This window comes from Gracilinanus agilis, chromosome 4 (genome assembly GCF_016433145.1).
Source record: "Gracilinanus agilis isolate LMUSP501 chromosome 4, AgileGrace, whole genome shotgun sequence".
Taxonomy (NCBI): Eukaryota; Metazoa; Chordata; class Mammalia; order Didelphimorphia; family Didelphidae; genus Gracilinanus; species Gracilinanus agilis.
In genome coordinates, this window is record NC_058133.1 from 463,808,495 (window position 1) to 463,829,994 (window position 21,500).

Sequence of the window (21,500 nt, forward strand, 5' to 3'; positions counted from 1 at the left end):
ATACATAAATACATATTATCATCTGTAGTATTTCCTAAAATGGATATCACAAGCACAGCTAATTGGTTTTAGACATGTAGCAAAATTAAAAAAAAACACGTGAATTTACACAATTTTCCCCAGGCTTTTCCAAGCTTATCATTGTCACAATGATAATAGAATTGTAGTCTTAAAAAGAGCAGTCATAATTTTTAGTCCTAGTCTAATTTATTTTGAGCTATGAACTTTTTTCAATGTTGGCTAATCATTCAGTCAATCATAAACATTTATTAAGCATATCACATGTCCTAGAGACTGAACATTTTCTAGTTGAAAACTTAGAGAAGAAAAAAATCACTAAAGAATCAAATATTTTCCTTTTGCTTCCCTAGGAAAATGAATTATAATCAATTAACAGAAATTCCATATTTTGGAGAACCAACTTCTAACATCACTCTTCTCTCATTGTAAGTAGATGCTTAAGGATTTTTCAATTTATCTCTCAAATCTTTTTTTAAAATGTACCATATTATTCCTAATTCTTTTACCTCCAGTGATATGGGTAATACTTAAATGATAGGTCACAGATAACTTCTAGAGTGCTCTTTTTTTTGTTTAAGATTTTTGCATCCATGTTCATTAGGGAGATTGGTCTATAGTTTTCTTTCTCTGTTTTTGGTCTGCCTGGCTTTGGAATCAGTACCATATTTGTGTCATAAAATGAATTTGGTAAGAGAGTGCTCTTTTTTTGGTCTTCAGAGTACACAATGTAATTCCAGAAGTAAATGCAGAACAACTCCTGTTTTACCTCTCTCTGGAGACATTGGATCTCAGCTCAAACCAAATCTCAGAAATCAAGACATCCTCATTTCCTAGAATGCAACTGAAATACCTGTAAGTAAAAAAGAGTTCCACTTAAAAAGATGCCTTTTAAAATACATGTTCACATGACAACCTATTGCAGTGTTGGTGAACCTTTTAGAGATTGTGTGCCCATATTGCACTCTCAAGCAGTCTGTGAGCTTCCTGCATTACTCCAGCAGCAGAGAGAGGAAGGTCTTGCATTACGCTGCTGAGCAGAGGGGTGGGGCATGCGGAAAATGCCCTCGGGCGCTGTGGAGAGGGAAAGCATAGCAGCCCCCTCCTGCATGCCGGAGCATGAGTATCATGGGTTCACCAACATGGGCCTATTGTATACTATTCATATTTGCTAAGATAGATAATAGTATGTATCTATATAATATACATATGGAGAATATATGTGGTATATAAAATAGGGTATATAAAATGTATATATTCAATTTAAGTATATTTAGTATATTTACATATAGTATATATTTATATATAGTCACATACTGGGTATGGAGAGGTTTTTATGGTAGAATTCTTGTTCAATATAAATTTTTACCTTGCTTATTTCAGGAACCTGAGTAATAACAGGATAGCCACCTTGGAAGCTGGCTGCTTTGATAATTTGTCCAGTTCTTTAATAGTGGTCAAGTTAAATAGAAACAGAATTAGCATGATTCCACCCAAGATCTTTAAGCTGCCTCATCTTCAGTTTTTGTAAGTAGTTAATTGAAGAGGTCTTTTTCTTCTGCACAACTATCCTTTTTTTTTTTTTTTTTTTTTAAAGCAAATTATTCTGAACTGTGCATTAACTTTTGTTCATGTTTCTCTTAAAGAGAACTTAAAAGAAACAGGATTAAAACTGTGGAAAGTCTTACATTCCAAGGGCTTGATTCCTTAAAATCTTTGAAAATGCAGCGGAATGGAATTAGCAGACTTATGGATGGAGCTTTCTTTGGCTTGGTGAACATGGAAGAATTGTAAGTACTAGAACCACAGCAGGGGAGTATTGACTAGGGCTTCTGATTAGGACATCTAAGGCTCTGGAATAGAGTCTTTAATTATACAGAGTTTCCATTAAGGAGTTCTCTGTTCTGATCCCTGAGGCAGTTGATATACAAAGTTGATATGCTTTGTAAAAAGTTCTCAGTGGATTTTGCTGCTCTACCCATGAGTACCTTATTTAAAGCTTACTAAATTACTTTATTAGGTGAGGAAGATTATCAGAACACATCAAGACTGGGCATAGTTGACAGTTTGGTCACATTTACTTGAACCTTTAAGTTTTTTTTTGTTTTTTTTTTAAACCCTTAACTTCTGTGTATTAGTTCCTTGGTGGAAGATTGGTAAGGGTAGGCAATGGGGGTCAAGTGACTTGCCCAGGGTCACACAGCTGGTTAAGTTTTGAAGATATGACGTTAAGGAACATCCTTATGTAGCCCTCTTGCTACATTGTTCAGTCTTAAATAGATTGTTGAGTTCATTGATAGGCACTCCTAAATTCAGATATTGTAGGAGTGAGTGAAATGAGAATTATGTAAAGGGAGTGAAGAAGAGACCACCTTCCAGCATCAAGACTTGGTAAAGAATTAAGAATCTTCTCATTGAATGTCTTTTTTTTAATAACCCATTTTCTGCTCTCTTTCTCTAATTCTGCAGAGAACTAGAACACAATAACTTAATAGAAGTTAACAAGGGCTGGCTCTATGGCTTGAGGACATTACAACAGCTCTATGTCAGCCAGAATGCTATTGACAGAATCAGCCCTGATGCCTGGGAGTTCTGCCAGCAGCTATCTGAACTGTAAGTGTTAAACTCAATTTCAGAGATGACTTTGCAATTTAGATCAGATTGAAATGAATAATTGCCATAGTTGGTAACAAATGCTAGAAGTTCCTAATCTACATGCTAGGAGTTTGAAAGTTCTATAATAAATGTATCTTATAAGAAAGATGTGAATTGTAAAGTTGAACTGAAGTATAATGAATTCCTTACTGTCGCCAAAATCTTATTTACAGTGACTTGTCCTATAATCAGTTGACTCGCCTGGATGAATCTGCCTTTGTGGGTCTAAGCTTATTGGAGAAGTTGAATTTGGGGGACAACAGGGTCACTCACATTGCTGATGGGGTTTTTAAAGATCTTTCAAATCTTCAGACACTGTAAGTACACTGATTCAACAAAGTTCGCTTTTGCTTCAATCAAAAAGACAAGAAATAAAAGTAACTAATATGTACTCCCAGTATAATTTAATAGTTCCTTGTTGTGCTTTTGCCTTAGGCTAAATTTAAAGACCAAAGTATAACAAATATCTCAGCTCTCTTTTAGATCACTCAATCAACAAGTATTTGCTGACTATCCGCTGTGTACCTATCATTATGCTAGGCACTACTGAGGTGGTATAGTAAGACACATCATTCTTATCCAAAAGGAAATTAGAATCTTCAAAGATAGCAATACATTTGGACTTTTATTTGTCATTTAGAAAGTCATTGAAATGAAGTCCTGATTGTTGGTTTATTAAGAAGATGCCTTAATTAACAAAAATTATAGAAGGTTTTTTGTGAATTGTCATGTTCTGTTAACCTTAATGCATTTTAATGAAATAAAAGTAGTCACAAAAATGTATGGCAAAATGAGAGTGAACAAAGTGATTAATTAGCAGAATTTGTATGGTCTTAAAGAACCCTAAATAGGGGACTCTGGTCATCAAATTCCAAATTGACAAATGCTTTAAGACAAGGGGGCCTGCTGATTAATCAAGTTATAAACACTGGTGCTTAGCCATGCATCAGAATGGTAACTTAGATCTTATACCGAGGCTTTTATCTGAATTTTAAAATAGATGATTTGGTTGATTTTCAAGAGTTTTCTAGCATCTTGTCTCAGAGTAAATAAACTAGCATAGATTGGATTTACCTGATACAGTCCTTTTAGGAGACTGGTAAGACAAAGGAAATCCCAGCTATACTTAATTTCCAGATTCCTATATGTTACCAAGGGACTGGGGAGTCTGGGAAAAGATTCCATGCCCAATCATTCTTGACTATTTTTAGTATTTTTTGGGGGTGGGGGGGGCAACATAGCCTAAAAAAGAAAAAAACAACTGTCTAAGACTATTAAGAGAGAATGGAGATCCTGGTCCTGGGATTGTATTTATCCTGTGGCCTCTTTTGTACTTTGGAAAGAAGGGCAGGAGATGAACATTCTTAAATAAACTGATTTAGATTCCTGTTTAATAATAAGATTTCGTAAGGTGGGCCATTGGTAATTTTAATAATCTGATGTTTAGTTTTTAGGAAAGTTAACTAAACCTCATGGCTTTAAAATAACCTATAAAAGTGAATATTTTTGGTGTTTTGGCACAAGTAGTCTTGAAGAGATAGAAAATACTAATAAAATATTCACTTGCTGACCTTTTTCATCTAGCACACTCACATAATTGCATTTCCTCTGAGGACAGAATAGTGGATTTAAAAAGACCCATAATTTTCATTTTAAAGAAAATACTGTAGGCATTGTTATTCACATGGGTGCATCATCCTTGCTTCCCAGGGGAAGAGTCTAATTGCTTTGGAGCTGTGAAATGCTGTATTGGTATTACTCTTAGTCAGCCTTTCTAAGCTGAGGACCCTAGGGATAGACATAGGTCACAAGGAAATCCCATTAGCCAGTAACTAGATTTGTGAGCTATATTCCCTGCACTAGGAAAAACCTACTACTGCTTGCCCGCCAGCCTTGTACAGTCCTCTTCTATAATCTTTTAATATGTTAACACAATTAGGAACTGTTAGCCAGGAAGATTAACATTCTTAGCATATTGCTTAATTTACTTATCCAGGCTTGCCTATGGAATCTTTTAGCTTGTGACAAACAGCAATCTCTCTCACGTGTCTTGTCTTTCAGATGATCATTTAAACTCCTTCCTAAGTAACTAATTCACAGGATAGTTTTTATTGGAAATATTCTGTAATTTTTAGGTAAAGGATCACACTGGAGTAGATATTTGGCACAGCTATGTCAGGATGCTAACCGTTGAGATGCCATGTTAACTAATGTTAGTCTTTGGCCTTTCCCTAAATGAAAAAGGTGGTTTCATTCTTGCAGAGATTTACGGAACAACGAAATCTCCTGGGCCATAGAAGATGCAAGTGAAGCCTTTGTAGGACTCACCAAGCTCACTAAATTGTATGTATTCGTGGTCTTGTGTGTGCCTATGCAAAATATGTTTCACCACTAAGACTTTCAAAGCTGATGCCCTTTTCCCTTATCCACCTTGAAGTTTAGTCCTGGATTTGCTTTCTTTTTTGGGTCCCTCTTTTTGAAAGATCATTATCTCCTAAAAGTACAGGCACCTATATTAGAGAAGCTACTCGTGCTTGAGTTTTAAAAAAAGGTGCTAAGTAATAGGAGTTGTAGCAATGGAACAAAAACATTTAACTCCATGAAGTTTCCATCAGTTCTATCTAGTAATTAAGGCTGTTGAATTTATTCTCACACCCGAATGTGAGCTTATATGAGATAATGCATGTAAATCTGATTTAACAAGTATATTTTAAGCAAATCTTGCTGATAAAACAAAGATGACCTAAAGCAGGCTAGGCCTTTCTAGCAACTTGTCTCTGAGGAGGCTGCTTGCTTAGGTGCACAGAAGCCAGGATTCCCGAGTTCCTTTCCTAACTTTACTACTTCTTCCCATGTAGCATTCGAAACTCACTTAACCTCTTTTTTTTTTTTTTTTCACAATGAAGGAGCTGTACTAGACAACTTTGTGATCCCTTCAACTCTATATCTAGGGTCCCCTCAGATAATTTGGATATAATACCAAAGGGGGAAAGACCTAGGAACAAGGAGGACAACTCCTTTTTCCATGGCCATGATCAGAGGAATATTCAGAGTCTTCATATTATTCACTTTCATTTTGGTTTTTTATTTAAGACTTGGAATTCTTGAAAATTGAGAATTTTAAAAAATTCATTCTGGCCTTGTTTATAGGTTAGAGTGGATTTTTTTTTTTGCATGGAGAACTTCATTAGAAAGGTTTGTTTGTGTTTCAGAATCTTACAAGGAAACCATATTAAGTCGGTTACAAAGAAGGCATTCATCGGTCTTGAAGCCCTTGAGCATCTGTAAGTAGTTTGCATACATTAGGATTCACTGGATAAATAACCTTTGTTGTTAGCAGACGTTTTGGGGACTACTTAAAATGTTTTGATCCTAGTTGTACAAATGATGAGAGATAAAAAGTGTTTTGTTTCTTTTGGTTGCAGAGACTTAAACAATAATGCTATAATGTCTATCCAAGAAAATGCTTTTGCTCAAACACATCTGAAAGAATTGTAAGTACCTTCTTTCTTTCCTGTCATCAATCTCCAGTCTTTATTGTCTTGACTATAAGCTTGACCAAAAACATGTCTAGGTATTGAGAGTATAATAAACTAGACATCCATTGAGTTAACTTTTAATTATGTCCACCCATGAAAATAGCCAGGCATGGACTTTGTCAGTACTGCTGCCTCAGAGCTGATCTTTTTCTTTGGTCTTTTACTTCCTCTGTTCTCTTTCATTCCACCACTGATCTATGCCCATGACTTCTGGCTCTAATGGATGGTATGTAGGGGGATAGTTTGGGTGTGAAGGGAAGGGAATGCATGGTTTTTAAGTGTCTGTTGTGTGCCAGGTACAGTGCTAAGCACTTTCCAGAAGTGATCTCATTTGATGATGTAGAGCTTTCCACTGATAATATCTGTTTCTAGAAACAGTTCTGGTTGGTTCAAACTGGTATATTATTTAAAACTGCTATACTTGTGGAGGAAGAAATATGAGTATTTTTCTTCTCAGCCTTTATGATCTTGTGCAAATAAGTTCAAGGTTTTTATGGTAATTGATCATGCTTTTTACTTTGTTTAATAATGCTACAAAGGCCAGAATTAGCTATTTTTTATCCATACTTAATTAGAAAATAGTTTTCTCCATGTTTTAAAATGGTCCTCCTTCTAGGCATTGGAAAATCCAGATTTATATTTCTAATATACTTTTTATATGAGCATTCATTAGCAGCCACTCAAAGAAAGTGGGTCAGTAGAACAGAGATTTAACTCTATTGCTTGTAGTTTGAAGGATTGCTTGGAAACAGAGAAAGTAAATAGTTCAACTTGATGCCCAAAATTATATTTGAGTTTCTTAGGGGGAAAAAAAAGAAACTCTTTTAAAGGTATATTAACCTTTTGACTCCATATTTTTAGTATAAGTTAATTATTTAATGGGGAAAAAGCATGAATTAAGTACCTTGCTAAGTGTTGGGAATACATCTTAAAAAATAAGACAGTTCTTGTTCTCAAGGAGCTTATGTTCTTTTTTTTTTTTTTCCCACTGAATGTGATGACTATTGATGGTACACAAGATAGAACTCTATGTTTCCCTCCCCCCCGCCCCTCCCCACTACAGGAGTGCTTCCGGGCAAGGATGTGAATGGGGCATGGGATCCCCAGCATAGGGACAGAGATTATTATGGATATGTGGTGGAACTACTCTTTTATTTTTTTTGGCTGGGGATGAAGATGCATGGCTTTCCACTTTATTCCTTAAAGGCCATGTACATCATGAGATCTACTACATGGTAACTGTGACATACTCATTGTCATACCAAGAAATGAGCTTGACAAAATGATTGTTTAGGGCAATGCCAATGCTAGCATTGAAGGTAGAAGAGTGGGTGGCACTGATAAAGTCACAGAATACAACCTGGTCCTCTGTATAGCCAAGATGCCCTTCTGCAGCATGCTTCACCACCTTCTTAATATCATCATATTCGGCAGCTTCCTCTAGGCGGCAAGTCAGATCCACCACGGACATATTGGGAGTAGGAACATGGAAAGCCGTGCCTGTGAGCTTCCTGTTCAAGGGAGCTTATGTTCTAACAGGGGGTAGGGATTGGACCTGTGATGTGTTTGGTGCAGGGAACTCTCAGGGGAGGAAACTCTGTCAGTCCAGGTATAACTTTTAGTCTTAGAGAGTTGCCTCATATTGGGGGGAGAATAGGGTGTTAAGTGACTTGCCTAGAAGATAACCAGCCAAGATAGATTGGAGTTGAGACTTGAATCCAAGAATAGATTTTCCATTGAACAGTTATTAAAGGGTCCACTTAAATTCTGCCTTATACTTGTGCTTAATAAATATTTACTTGTTGAGTGATAGAGTAGTGTGCTAAGTCCCTTGCAGTGAGATAACAAAAATAAGAGAAATAGTTTTCCTTTTACTTGAGCTTATCTTGTTGAAAAAACAGTATGTATAAGAAAACAAAGAATATAGTTAATATCTTCTTTTGGCAAAATATTCGCTTTGGACTTGTGAAAAAGATAAAGGAAACTGTTCTGGATCTTTGTAGGGGAACAAACACTAACATTTTGAGCTACATGTTATTAGGAACAGTTATTTAAGCAAACTTTTCTTTTTTAGGCATGCCTAACAGATTTCTTGTAGGCCAGAGGCACACCTCCAGTGGCATTCCCTTTGTTCTTATTGGAAGTGAGACCCTAGGTACTTTGGTCCAGTGGAAAGAATTTGAAAGTAATTTCCCCTCATTAGGGATGACAGCAAAGTCCCTACTTAGGGAGATATTGAGCAGTAATGTATAAAGCAGGCATTTGGCAGTGTAAAGAATAAAAGGAATAAAAAGAAAAAAGAATAGAAGAGAAAAGCTTCACTCTATCTCTGTTTCTCCTTCTGTGTAGGATGTTGAACACCAGCAGTTTGCTCTGTGATTGCCAGCTGAGGTGGCTGATGCAGTGGCTGGTGGACAGTCACTTAGAACAGGCTGTGAATGTGAGCTGTGCTCACCCTGAGTGGCTGGCGGGGCAGAGTATCCTCAATGTGGATCCCAAAGATTTAGTCTGCGGTTTGTATATTTAATGCACTTTCTAGAAGAATCCAGAGTGACAGGGCCTGTGATTATCTGGAAATATGTTCTTACCTACCTGATTGGGTGGTCTGGGAGCTACCCTGTACTTGGGGCTTTGGCTCCTCTATTATACCTTTTTGTATTTAGCAAATTCTCCTTTTAAAGTAAAATGGTCTTGGAAATGGAACAACTTTATTTTATACTCAGATGATACCACCTGAAACATCCAGGCAGATTGACCTGTTTTGCAAACTATTAGAGAAACTGATAATTTAAAGTTCCTTTTCCTTGTCATCTTTTCTCCAATACCCTCTCTTTCCCTCTCTTCCAGGGCTGTTATGCTACTATTAACTTAAAGATACTCATGTTTGCATGACAGCTCTGCCCTGTATAATATTTTCAAATAACTTCTTTTAGTGGTAGCTATTCCCTTTGAAATAGGTAAGAGTTTAATCCCCATTTTATATATGAGGAAATTAACACATATTGGTTAGATTGCTTGGGTTTTTATAGCCAGTGGTGAGACTAGCTTAGAATATTGGGCCAAAAGTGTTTAGTCCTTTTTCTAGTAGCTCCTGGTGATGAACTAGTGGTAATGGAAATTCCATCTAAGAAACAAGATAAAGGTTTGACGATCCAAACAAATTGCAATAATTGGTGTGTACATTTGATTGTTTGTATTTTGCCCCTTTGGTTTCTAGTTGAATTTATTGATTGTTCTAAAAAGCAAGTTAAATTGAAAACACTAGAAAGTATAGGAATAGAAGGGCCTTTCCTAAAAACAATAAACATTGTATATTTAAAACCATCAGCAAGCATCATCCACACTGGGGATAAATTAGAAGCCTTCCCAATAAGATCAGGAGTGTGAAGCAAGGATGCCCATTATCACCTCTATTATTTAACATTGTACTAGAAACACTAGTAGTAGCAATTAGAGAAGAAAAAGAAATTGAAGATATTAAAATAGGTGATGAGGAGACCAAACTATCACACTTTGCAGATGATATGATGGTCTACTTAAAGAATCCTAGAGAATCAACTAAAAAGCTAGTGGAAATAGTCAACAACTTTAGCAAAATTGCAGGATACAAGATAAACACACATAAATCATCAGCATTTCTATATATTTCCAACACAACTCAGCAGCAAGAGTTAGAAAGAGAAATTCCATTTAAAATTACTCTAGACAATATAAAATATTTAGGAATCTATTTGCCAAGACAAACACAGGAATTATATGAACACGACTACTTTCCACAGAATTAAAACTAGATCTAAATAATTAGAAAAACATTAATTACTCATCGGTAGGATAAGCTAACATAATAAAAATGACAATCCTACCTAAATTAATTTACTTATTTAGCTATCAAATATACTTTCAAAGTACTGAGAAACTTTTTTACTGAATTAGAAAAAATTACGCTAGTGTTCTAAATCTCTCATAATTGGAGAAATGCAAATCAAAACAACATTGAGGTACCACCTCACATCTAGCAGACTGGCCAATATGGCAGCAAAGGAAAGTAATAAATGTTGGAGGGGATGTGTCAAAATTGGGACACTAATGCCACCGCTGGTGGAATTGTGAATTGATCCAACCATTCTGGATGCCAATTTGGAACTATGCCCAAAAGGCTTTAAAAGACTGCCTGCCCTTTGATCCAGCCATACCACTGTTGGTTTTGTACCCCAAAGAGATCATAAGGAAAAAGACTTGTACAAAAATATTTATAGCTGCACTCTTTGAGGTGGTAAAAAATTGGAAAATGAGGGGAAGTCCTTCAGTTGGGGAATGGCTGAACATGTAGTATCTGTTGGTGATGGAATACTATTGTGCTCAAAGGAATAAAGAACTGGAGGAATTCCATGTGAACTGGAAAGACCTCCAGGAATTGATGCAGAGTGAAAGGAGCAGAGCCAGAAGAACATTATATATAGGGACTGATACACTATGGCACAATTGAACATAATGGACTTCTCTACTAGCAGCAATGATCCAGGACAATTCTGAGGGACTTATGAGAAAGAACGCTATCCACATCCAGAGAAAGAACTGTGGGAGTAGAAACAGAAGAAAAAACATTTCCTTGATCACATAGTTCAATGGGGATATGATTGGGGGTGTAGATGCTAAATAATCACTCTAATGCAAAATTAATAATATGGAAGTAGGTTTTGATCAATGATACATGTATAACCTAGTTGAATTGCTTGTTGGCTATGGGAAGAGGAAGGAAAGAACATGAATCATGTAACCATGGAAAAATACTCTAAATAAATAAATTTGTTAAGAAAGCAAGGTAATTAATTTAGCTCCTATTGCTTTTTTCCACAGATGATTTTCCTAAGCCCCAGATAAGGACACACCCAGAGACCACAATTGCTTTAAAAGGTGTCAATGTGACCCTTACTTGCACTGCAGTGAGCAGCAGTGACTCCCCAATGTCAACAGCATGGCGCAAAGACAGTGAAATCTTATATGATGCAGACATTGAGAATTTTGCTCGCTATCGGCAGCAAGGTGGAGAAGCCCTGGAGTACACTACTGTTTTACATCTTTTTAATGTGAATTTCACAGATGAAGGAAAATATCAGTGCATTGTTACTAATCACTTTGGTTCTAATTATTCTCATAAAGCCCGATTAACTGTGAATGGTAAGGAACCATTTCCCTTGATATCTTTTACTTTTGAGAAAAGTCAGTAACTTCATTCTTTTGCCTTAATTCATTTGGCCAAGAAAATTAAACTCTGCCTAATATATGGGAGGATATTACTGTATTATTGGTAGAGTGTGCGAACAGGAAGGTTCCCTAATTGATTTAGCCTGCCTATTTACTCTCTTTTGGCGGTCTATAACTTTGAAGGAGTTTTTAAAAAGGGCAATATAACAATTTCTATTTCTATAGTACTTTATGATTTACCAAGTGCTTTCTTCACAGCTCCTTGAGATACATATAATAGTGTCCTTATTTCACAGATGAAGAAAAAGAGACTCCTAAGTGATTCACCAGCTGGTAAATGACAGAGCCAGGGCTTGAACCCCCAAATCTTTGGACTCCAAGAGTGTTAGTCTTTCCTCTAGGCCAGGTGGCCTCCCTTAGAACCCTGGCTGCCTCTACTCTATACCAGAGAAGGACTTTTGGATACCAGAACTTAGTTCTGAATACCATCCCATTTATTTCTGGCCCTACTTTGGGGGGGGGTCTTCTGGTATTGGGAAATGTTAGTATCCATCTAATAAGCTGAACTTTGCTTATTGAGGTTTGATCACAGGGTAATCAACGAAATTTGTTTCCTTTTGCTGTATTCAAATCCTGTAGCTCCCAGCACTCCCTATGGCCTTCCTGCATCACCTTGTGACCAAAGCATTCCTGTGCTAGACAGGGTCTGTTCGGACAAGAGCAGCACTCGTTGGGCTGGTTTTCCTGGTGTCCCTCACCAGCGCGGAAGGTGACTTCCACCTCCAGTGTCTTTTGTAGCCTTGTGTGTGTTAGCAAGGAAAATGCTAATTTATAGTTAAAACCATAATGATCAAGTGGATACCTTGTTTCAAATGGCTTTAAATGTGTGTGTGTGTGTGTGTGTGTGTGTGTGTGTGTGTGAATGCACATATGTGTACATAAGTACACACGTACACTTTAGGTCGTTCTGCTTTTTCTTCTGTTAATGAGCATAGGCAGCTGGTTTTAGATGTTATTGTGCCACTACATTGCAAAGACTTAAGTCTTGGTGGTTACTGGGATAGTAGGTTCAATCTGGAGTCAGTCTGGAGTTCATATCTGGACTCAAGACACTTACTAACTCTGTGACCCTGAGCAAGTCTCTTAACCTCTGTCAGCTTTAGTTTCCTTATCTATAAAATGGGAATAACAGCACGTACCTCCCAGGTTTGGGGGATGATAAGTGAGATGGGTGCTTATTCCCTTCCATTTCCCTTCCTTAAATGGAAGAATGAATGAGAATTTGTTATGTTCTTACTCCAGCCTGCCTGTGAGCCAGGCACCGTGCTCGGGGCTGAGCACACAGAGAAGCAGTCACTGTCCCTGCCGTCCAGGCGCTCCTGCCTCACAGCGAGGTGCATACGAGAGGCAGAGTAGGCAGATGGTGACTTTGGAGGAGAGGCCACTGGGAAGGGCTCCCCAAGGGGGATCTGCAGGGAGTCGTGAAACGAGGGCGTAGGGAGAGCATGTCGGTTGGGGGCAGGTAGAGCAGAGACACGGCGGGGGGCGTCATGCCATGTACAAGGCCTGGTGAACAGATCAGGGTCGCTGGAGGGAAGGAAGCCTGAGAAGTGCTGACGGTACAGACGTGAGGCTCTGCTCCTGCTCTAGCGTGGGCGATCGGGACCGGCCTGTGCAGGCGCAGGGAACCACGTGGTCTGTGTCCAGGGAAAGGAGCTTCACGAATAGTCTCATCGCTAGTGTTTTTTGGATTGATAGAGCCACACTTGTTTCTGAATTGGAACCAGTGAGCCCTGCCAGGGGCTTTGGTGACAGCAGCTCTTCCAGATGGTTAGTAGGTGAGGCTGCATTTCTGGGAGGCAGCTGCTGGAGCCACATCTTCTCTGGGTCACTTCCTGGCAAGTTATGGTGGGATCAGGCTGTTGTCAGGCCCGGGATGGGGTGCTGTTCCTCACAGGGTTCTCAGCGTGAGGGAATGGTCTCCCTGGCCTTCCCCAGGCTGCCTCTCTGGGCCCTCCATCAGGGTACCTTTATATCTCCTGATGGAGAAGCACAAGCCTCTGTGAGGGTTAGTGTTTGGTAGTAAGGACACATTCATGTTCTTTAGCTCATTCTTGCCATGACCTTTTTTTGATACAGAGCTACCGTCATTTCTGAAAACCCCGATGGACCTAACTATTCGCACTGGAGCCATGGCCAGACTGGAATGTGCTGCAGAGGGTCACCCGGCACCTCAGATTTCCTGGCAGAAAGATGGTGGCACAGACTTCCCTGCAGCAAGAGAAAGGCGAATGCATGTTATGCCTGAAGATGATGTCTTCTTCATTGCCAATGTGAAGATTGAAGACATGGGAATATATAGCTGCATGGCACAAAACATTGCCGGTGGTCTCTCAGCAAATGCCACCCTAACTGTGTTAGGTGAGCTACTTTTCCCAACAAGCACATTTGTATTTGGGCAAAGCCTCTTGATTTGGGAGCTACCCTTGGTCTTGTCGGAAAGAAACCACCCAAATGAGGTAGATGCACTCAGGTCTTCTGGTCTTTCTATTGTTTTTGACCTTCTGTTCTCTTGTTCTTGACCTATGTTGGTTTGGGAACAAAATTGGTGGACTTTAGGAAGTTCTGACATTGAAGTTCAGTTATGGTTATCCTACTCTCATGATACAGCGAATCCTTAAGCTCTTGGAAAGAGAGACAAGAACCTTCCCTTTCTACCTGTGTTCTGCCCAGCTTTAAGTGAACTCATTGATTTTGCTGATGCTTTTCCTCGCTTATTTTGGAATTTGAAGCAGTATTGTGCCAAAGAGCTTAAATGATATTAGAAAAATGTTCCTCTTCTTGATTCTTAAGGCAGTTGGAAGTAAAGTGGCTTAACTTAAAATATGATCTTGGGGGCAGGTGTGTGGCTCAGTGAATTGAGATCTAGGCCTAGAGACTGGAGGTCCTGGGTTCAAATTGATCTCACACACATCTTAGCAAGTCACTTAACTCCCATTGCCTAGCCCTAACAACTCTTCTGCCTTGGAACTGATACACAGTATTGATTCTAAGATGGAAGGTAAGGGCTAATAAAAATAAAAATAAAATGTGATTCTTTTTTCTCTTCCAGAAACACCTTCTTTTATTAGACCTCTGGAAGACAGAACTGTTACTCGAGGTGAGACAGCTGTCCTGCAGTGTATTGCTGGAGGAAGTCCAGCTCCTCGACTCAATTGGACCAAAGACGATGGTCCTCTGATGGTGACAGAAAGGCACTTCTTTGCAGCAGCCAATCAGCTTCTCATCATTGTAGATGCTGGACTAGACGATGCTGGGAAATATACCTGTATCATGTCTAATACCTTGGGGACAGAACGTGGTCACATTTACTTAAATGTCATCTCTTCCTCCAATTGTGATTCCTCCCAAAATAGCATTGGACATGAAGACGATGGCTGGACTACAGTTGGTATTGTTATCATTGTGGTAGTGTGCTGTGTTGTAGGCACCTCTCTGATTTGGGTAATTGTGATTTACCATATGAGAAGGAAGAATGAAGACTATAGTATCACCAATACAGGTAAGAAGTGTTTGCAGAGGTGAGCTTTGTTCTTTATGTTTTAATAATTGCTATATAGGAGAATATGTGAAATACGAATGAACAGAGACTTTGATAATACATCTGTAATTTGTGAGGGGGGGGGAAAAAGCTCGAGCTTTTCTGACTTCTTTGATATGTCAGGAAGTTTATGTCTAGGGAGCATTCTGAAGTGCACATTAATCTTCCAAAGCCTCTCCTTGGGCACTTTTGAGTTGCAGTAGCCCTTTTGTCTTGGTCTGTTTCCTCTTATTTGCATTGGAAGGGAGAAAGAGAGTTTTGATTTAACTGATTTTATGCACCTGCCATACTGAAAATCCATTTTGGAAAAGAAGTTGAAAAAAATCATGAATGGATATAATTTTTGCTTTTTTTTTCCCCCAAAAACTTTTAAAGGAGAGAAGTAGAACTGGTTACTGGCCAGCAGTGATAGATTTTAAGTGCATTTATAGTTTGGGGCTACCAATCTATTTTTATTGAATGCTTACTAACATGCCAGGCACTGTGCTAAGTGATGGGGATACAAAGAGCCAAAAGACTATCTTTGCCTTCAAGAAGCTTACAATTGGATGGGGGAAGATAACATATAAACAGATTTGCAAAGCAAGCTATCTGCAGGATAAATGTGAAATAATTCAATGAAGAAAGGCCCTGGAATTAAGAGGAATAGGGGATGACTTTCTATAGAAGGGGGATTTTAGTTGGGATTTAAAGGAAACCAGGGAGGTCAGTAGTCAGAACAGAGGAGGGAGAACTTCTGTTCTAGTCATGTGAGACAGTGAGAGAAAATGCCCAGAGCCAAGAAATGTAGTAGAATTGTTGGTATCCCTAGGTGACAGCTCCTCTGTGGTGAATAATTATTTGATATTTGAGCTCCCTTTTCATAGGCTGGGCATGCTCAGTGTTTTGTTTTCTTTTATTATTGACTTGAAAGTTGCTTGTGTGCCTGTCTCCACAGAAGAACTGAACCTGCCAGCTGACATCCCCAGCTACTTGTCTTCCCAGGGAACACTGTCTGAACCGCAGGAAGGTTATAGCAACTCCGAGGCTGGAAGCCATCAGCAGCTCATGCCACCTGCAAATGGATACATACATAAAGGTCCAGAAGGTAACCACATCTGTTTGGCCATCATTCTAGCCTGTCTTGAACCTAACTGGGACACTTCATTATATATGGAAGAGATATGTTTGGGAAAAGTTGACTTTAAAACATTTTCTTGCATTATTTCAAAGATAGAATACTAGAGGAAAAAAACATTGGCTATAAAGAAAATAAAAATCAGATTTTGAGCTCAAAGGACCTTAGAGGTCACCAATTCAGCACCCTCGTTTTATAAACCTAGAGAGAGGAAGTAACTTGGTTTCCCAGGTAGAGCAACAGAGCTGAGATTTGAACCTAAATACTTTTACTCTTATAGCCATATGATTGCTTTCTGACAGAAATGTTTTAGAGGAAGAGATCATGAGGTCATAAATTAAGAATCTCAAGGAAACTGGGATCCCCAAGGAAGTTACTGGACCTAACCAAGATTATATTGGTAACAACTGTAAGAAACAGAAGTCTTTCTTGACCATAAAGCCAGGGCTGTGCTGACTCCTGTAAGGAACTCTTAATTGCCAGAAACAGGCAGAATATCTTCTTGCCAAGGATAGGAATGAAGCATTGGTTGAGCTTGCCAAACCAAAGTATTATCCTAGGAAGGGGGAAATTGTGTAATATAGGAGGTCGTGTCCCCATCCCAAATCCTTACAAGTTGGCATCCAGAAGCTGTGTTGATTAGTTTGATGTGAGGTTTTTGTGAAATGAGCTCATAACTCCTTATTCCTTGCTTTGTTTTGCACAACACAGAGTATTTTGGGCTCTCATGCCAACTTTGTCTTAGCTCCCTTGATTCCATCATAATGGAGCAGAGAGACTAGAGTGTTTGGCTGTTTACTCTTTTTTTATTTTATTTTTTTTTTAAATCCTTAACTTCTATATATTGGTTCCTAGGTGGAAGAGTGGTAAGGGTGGGCAATGGGGGTCAAGTGACTTGCCCAGAGTCACACAGCTGGGAAGTGTCTGAGGCCGGATTTGAACCCAGGACCTCCTATCTCTAGGCCTGACTCAATCCACTGAGCTACCCAGCTTCCCCAGCTGTTTACTCTTTTTTTTTTTTAATTTTTTTAAACCCTTGTACTTCGGTATATTGTCTCATAGGTGGAAGATTGGTAAGGGTAGGCAATGGGGGTTAAGCGACTTGCCCAGGGTCACACAGCTGGGAAGTGGCTGAGGCCGGGTTTGAACCTAGGACCTCCTGTCTCTAGGCCTGATTCTCACTCCACTGAGCTACCCAGCTGCCCCAGCTGTTTACTCTTAAGTGAAGAATGCTTTGATTTTTCTCATGTTGTCATTCATTAGGTGGCAGTGGTAGCCGAGTGATCTGCTCAGATTGTTATGACAATGCCAACATCTACTCCAGAACCAGAGAATATTGTCCATACACCTATATCACTGAAGAGGATGGTCTGGATCAAACGCTGTCCAGCCTCATGGTTCAGGTGCCCAAAGATCCTTGCTTGTCACATCCTTCCCCAGAAACAGCAGCTCTGGACCCCTTGATATCATCAGGAGACAGAGACATGTCAGTCTTCCTTACCAGTCACGACAGGATAAATGAGAAGGCACTTTCTTCTACACAGATGAGCAGTGGTAAGGCTTCTATGATCTTTTACTTAATTCTCTTGAGTAACTTTTTTTCTCTTTTAAGTTTTTAACTTTGGACCTTATGTAGCCTTGTCAACTGGCATCGTGTAAAAGTAAATTGGTTTGGTCTCCACCAATGTAGGTACTTCAGTAATACTGAATTTTATGTTATAAACTAGAGCCAGAGATTTCAAAGTATGAGATATCAACGAATTCTGTTTTTGTAGGAGTGAGAATAAAACTTTTGGCTGTTAACATGATGTCATTATTTAAACTTCACAAGGTATACAGGAATTTGGGCTTAGTTAGAAAAATGTGGGGTCCTCTTCTTTTCTCATCTTTTTGTTGAATAACAGTAAATATTTAAAGTTATATATGTAATAGGAAGATTGAAAGCTTTCCGTCTTTGGTAGTTTCATTGAGAAGAGTAAAGAGATTCCACTCAATTTGGTCATAGTAGCTATTATAATACTATGAGATAAATATGAAATATTTTTATCATCTGCTAGTTTCCTGATTTCTTTTGTAGGATATAATCAGAACTGCTATGATTTGGGAGTACAGCATAGAGTAGCTCTTCAGAAAGGGTGTGTGACAGTAATTTCCCTAAACACAGCCAAAGGAGAACACCTAATACCTTGTCCTTGGGTTCTTGGCAAATCTTTGTTGGCTGAGAGAATGAATGAAACTGAGCTCTATTTGGCCCTGAACAGCACCTTTAAAGGACAGTTCTTCTTCCAGGCAGCACATTGGCCTCTTTGCCAGCCCAAATCCTCTAGGACAGGGCAAGATGATTCAGGGCCTGGAGCAGCTGAGGAGGAGAAGATAGAGGGAATTTGCACATTGAATATTTGCAAAATGTGTGGATCTGCCCCGGGGATAGTTTCTCCTATGAAAATAGCCTAAACTATAACTCAGGTTATGTTCAGTTAGTCAGACAAGAAGCATTTCTTTAGGCTTTTGTGTGCAAGAAACTAAAAAGTTTGGGCATAGGATAGAAGGCAAAGTAGTAGATAATGAATAATGTAAGTGGATGCACAGTGGCTGTTATTGTCCTTTCCTTGTCTTTAGTAGACTTTGTTATTTTATCTTTCCAGATAGGGAGCCCTTTGACTTTTATTTATCCATCTAGAATTGTTTGGGTTTTTTAAACCCTTACTTTCTATCTGAGTAACAATCCTAAGTCAGAAGGACATGGGGGTTGAGTAACTTCCCCAGGGTCACATAGCTAGGAAGTGTCTGAGGCCAGATGTCAACCGATTGACCTCCAGACCTGGTTCAAAATCTACCGAGCCACCCAGCTGCCCCTTTAATTGTTCTAAAGGTGTTCGGGTCCTTAGCTTGTCCATTTGTGTCTGAGAGTAGTTTTCTCAGAGAGTATCTGGCTGTAGCCTGCAGGCGATGCAGCATATTTTTAATAGTGGCATAAGAGGAAAGAACTTACCTTAACTCTGCCCATCATTGCACTATGATTAAGTAGAGGAGAAATATAATTTAAATATTTATGTGGGGAAAGCTTTCTTACAAGAGCCTTTATAGGATCAGCTGGTGGCTCAGTGGTTAGAGAGTCAGGCCTAGAGCCTAGATAGGTCCTAGGTTCAAATCTTACCTCAGACACTTCATAGCTGTGTGACCCTGGACAAGTCACTTAGCCCCAATTGCCTGCCTAGTCCTTACTGTTCTTCCACCTTGGAACTGATACTTAGAATAGATTTTAAGATAAAAGATAAAGTCTCTTTTTTAAAAAAAAAGAAACTAGATAGTTGTGTCAGGTGAGGTGGGGGGAGAGTGGTGAATCCTTTTTAATATGAGTTTTTTGTCAGGTGAACCATCTGTACAGAAGAATTTATAGTCTATAGCTTGATATTCTTAATAAATCAATACTGTGAGTTCTGCAGGTGCTTGGAGGGTTGTGATTAATATCATTTGGAGTCTAACACTTCCATGTACTTTAGGGGGAATGTTTTATTTTTATGAGAGATGTGCCAAGGAGGACTTTCATTCCTGCTTTAGGTAGAGGAAGTGGGAGTGGAATTTAGCCTCAGATTGCATTTCTTTAAATGTATTAAGGTAAGTAACCCACTTGCTATGCATGTGTTTTCCTCAGAATATCTTTATTCAGGAATATTAAAGAGCTTTATTTTTAAAAATATATTTGCTTTAAAAGGAAAAGGAAAAAATAAAAACGAATTTTGATCTTACATTGGCTTCTTTGGCATTCTGTTCTCAGAAACATCCCAGCGGCCATTATGGGGCCTAAACAAAGAGCTAGGACTCCCGCCACCTCACTTTCCCCAGCAGCCGGTGCTCGAGTCACCACAACTTCTTCGAAATGAGAGCCTGACCGAGAATGACGAGGACTGCGCCGCTTCCCCCAGACCCTGCCACAGGCCGCAGGGCCGCCCCTGTGACTTCAGCAGGACTCAGAAGGGACAGGATGGCAGCGAAGCGACATGAAGCACGCTCCGCCAGACTGACCCGTGGCACGCGCTCCAGTGCCCAGCTGTGTACGACTACCTCAGAGCTCAGAGGAAACCCCGAGGGTCACCTTTGCTTTCCTGTCATGTTTACAAGGACAAACCGAGCGGGCCGAGCGAGCGGGCACGACGGAGGGCGCAGGAGGCCAGCCCGCTCTTGTCTGAGGTCGCGCCAGGTGGAGAGAGGCCGGAGCCGATAGACCAAGCCCAGGACTAGTACGACAGCCTTTCCTCGGGGGCCCGCTGGGGCAGGGCCGGGTCTGCGGTGGGAAGAGGCCGGAAGAATGAGGTCGCCGCTCGCTCCCCGGAGAGACCGTGGCTGCTTCACCGGCCGTCTGGGGAGCCCTCCAAAGTCAGCGCCGAGTTCTGTCACCCAGAGCCTGCCTTCAGCTGGTGCTTTCTTATTCGTGGCTATAAACAAGAATCACATCCTTGTTTTGACAGATTGGTACCAAATTTAGGGCGTTCTGTCCCGTCATACTGGGACAGCACTTGTAAATAGGTTTTCATTTATAAATATATTTTGTATTCACTACATGTAAAATGTCAGCTTAATGTAAATATTTTTTTAATATGCCAAATTTACATAATATTCTGTGTTATTTTGACAGCTGCTTAACAGACCAGAAATGAATTTTGTAGAACTTGGAAAGTTTAAAGAATTTACATCGAAAACTTCTTATTGATTAAGGAGTCTATGTATGTAAGCAGGGTACCAAATGATAATTTACACATACATGGTAGTCCTAGTGTGGCAAATACTTTCTGTATTCTTTTCATCGGCAAAGATTCACTTTTTTGTTTTTATCTATAAACTAATCATTTGTCCTCAGTTATTCTTTTCCATTTTGTACACCTTCAGTGGTATTGTGCTTTAGGTACAAAAGGACTAGCACTCTCTAAAAAATTGAGATTGGCAGTCTTGTTCTACATGCCATATACATGTGGAGTTGAGGGAACAACCAAAGACATTCCTTTCAAAATTGACTGGAGAATGATTTTTTTAAGAACAAAAATGTGTTAAACATAGATAAGATTTTACTTTAGGTGAAAAGGGAAGGAGAATACAAGGAAGCTGTAGATGGAGAAGCTATTGCCCTGTGAGATCTTCTTTGGCTCAGTGTTGTGTAAATGGTATTTAAGGCTGATGAACTTTCCTCGACAAGTGATGTTTCTGGTTACTAAAGATTTTGTTTATAAGCTAATGATTTAAGTAGGCAAAGAAAAATAATGTTTCAGAATTCTCTTTTCTTTATAATTTCTAAATCTCTTCTTATGATCAAATTCAGTACCCTTATCCAATTATGTTTTGAGCCATTAAAAGGGAGGTCAGTCACACC

The 21,500-nt window shown here is 39.3% G+C and overlaps 1 protein-coding gene across 1 annotated transcript; it reads left to right on the forward strand.

The window, feature by feature from the left end:
* The first annotated feature begins 371 nt into the window (after positions 1-371).
* On the forward strand, positions 372-20,555 carry LRIG2 (leucine rich repeats and immunoglobulin like domains 2). Its single transcript, XM_044675983.1, has 16 exons — positions 372-446; positions 739-873; positions 1,402-1,545; positions 1,665-1,808; positions 2,488-2,631; positions 2,847-2,990; positions 4,936-5,016; positions 5,886-5,957; positions 6,099-6,167; positions 8,562-8,725; positions 11,070-11,390; positions 13,557-13,838; positions 14,530-14,979; positions 15,956-16,105; positions 17,399-17,689; positions 19,914-20,555. The coding sequence occupies exons 1-16, from the start codon at positions 376-378 to the stop codon at positions 20,138-20,140; spliced, it is 2,889 nt and encodes a 962-aa protein (XP_044531918.1). The 5' UTR covers positions 372-375; the 3' UTR covers positions 20,141-20,555.
* Positions 20,556-21,500: the final 945 nt, after the last annotated feature.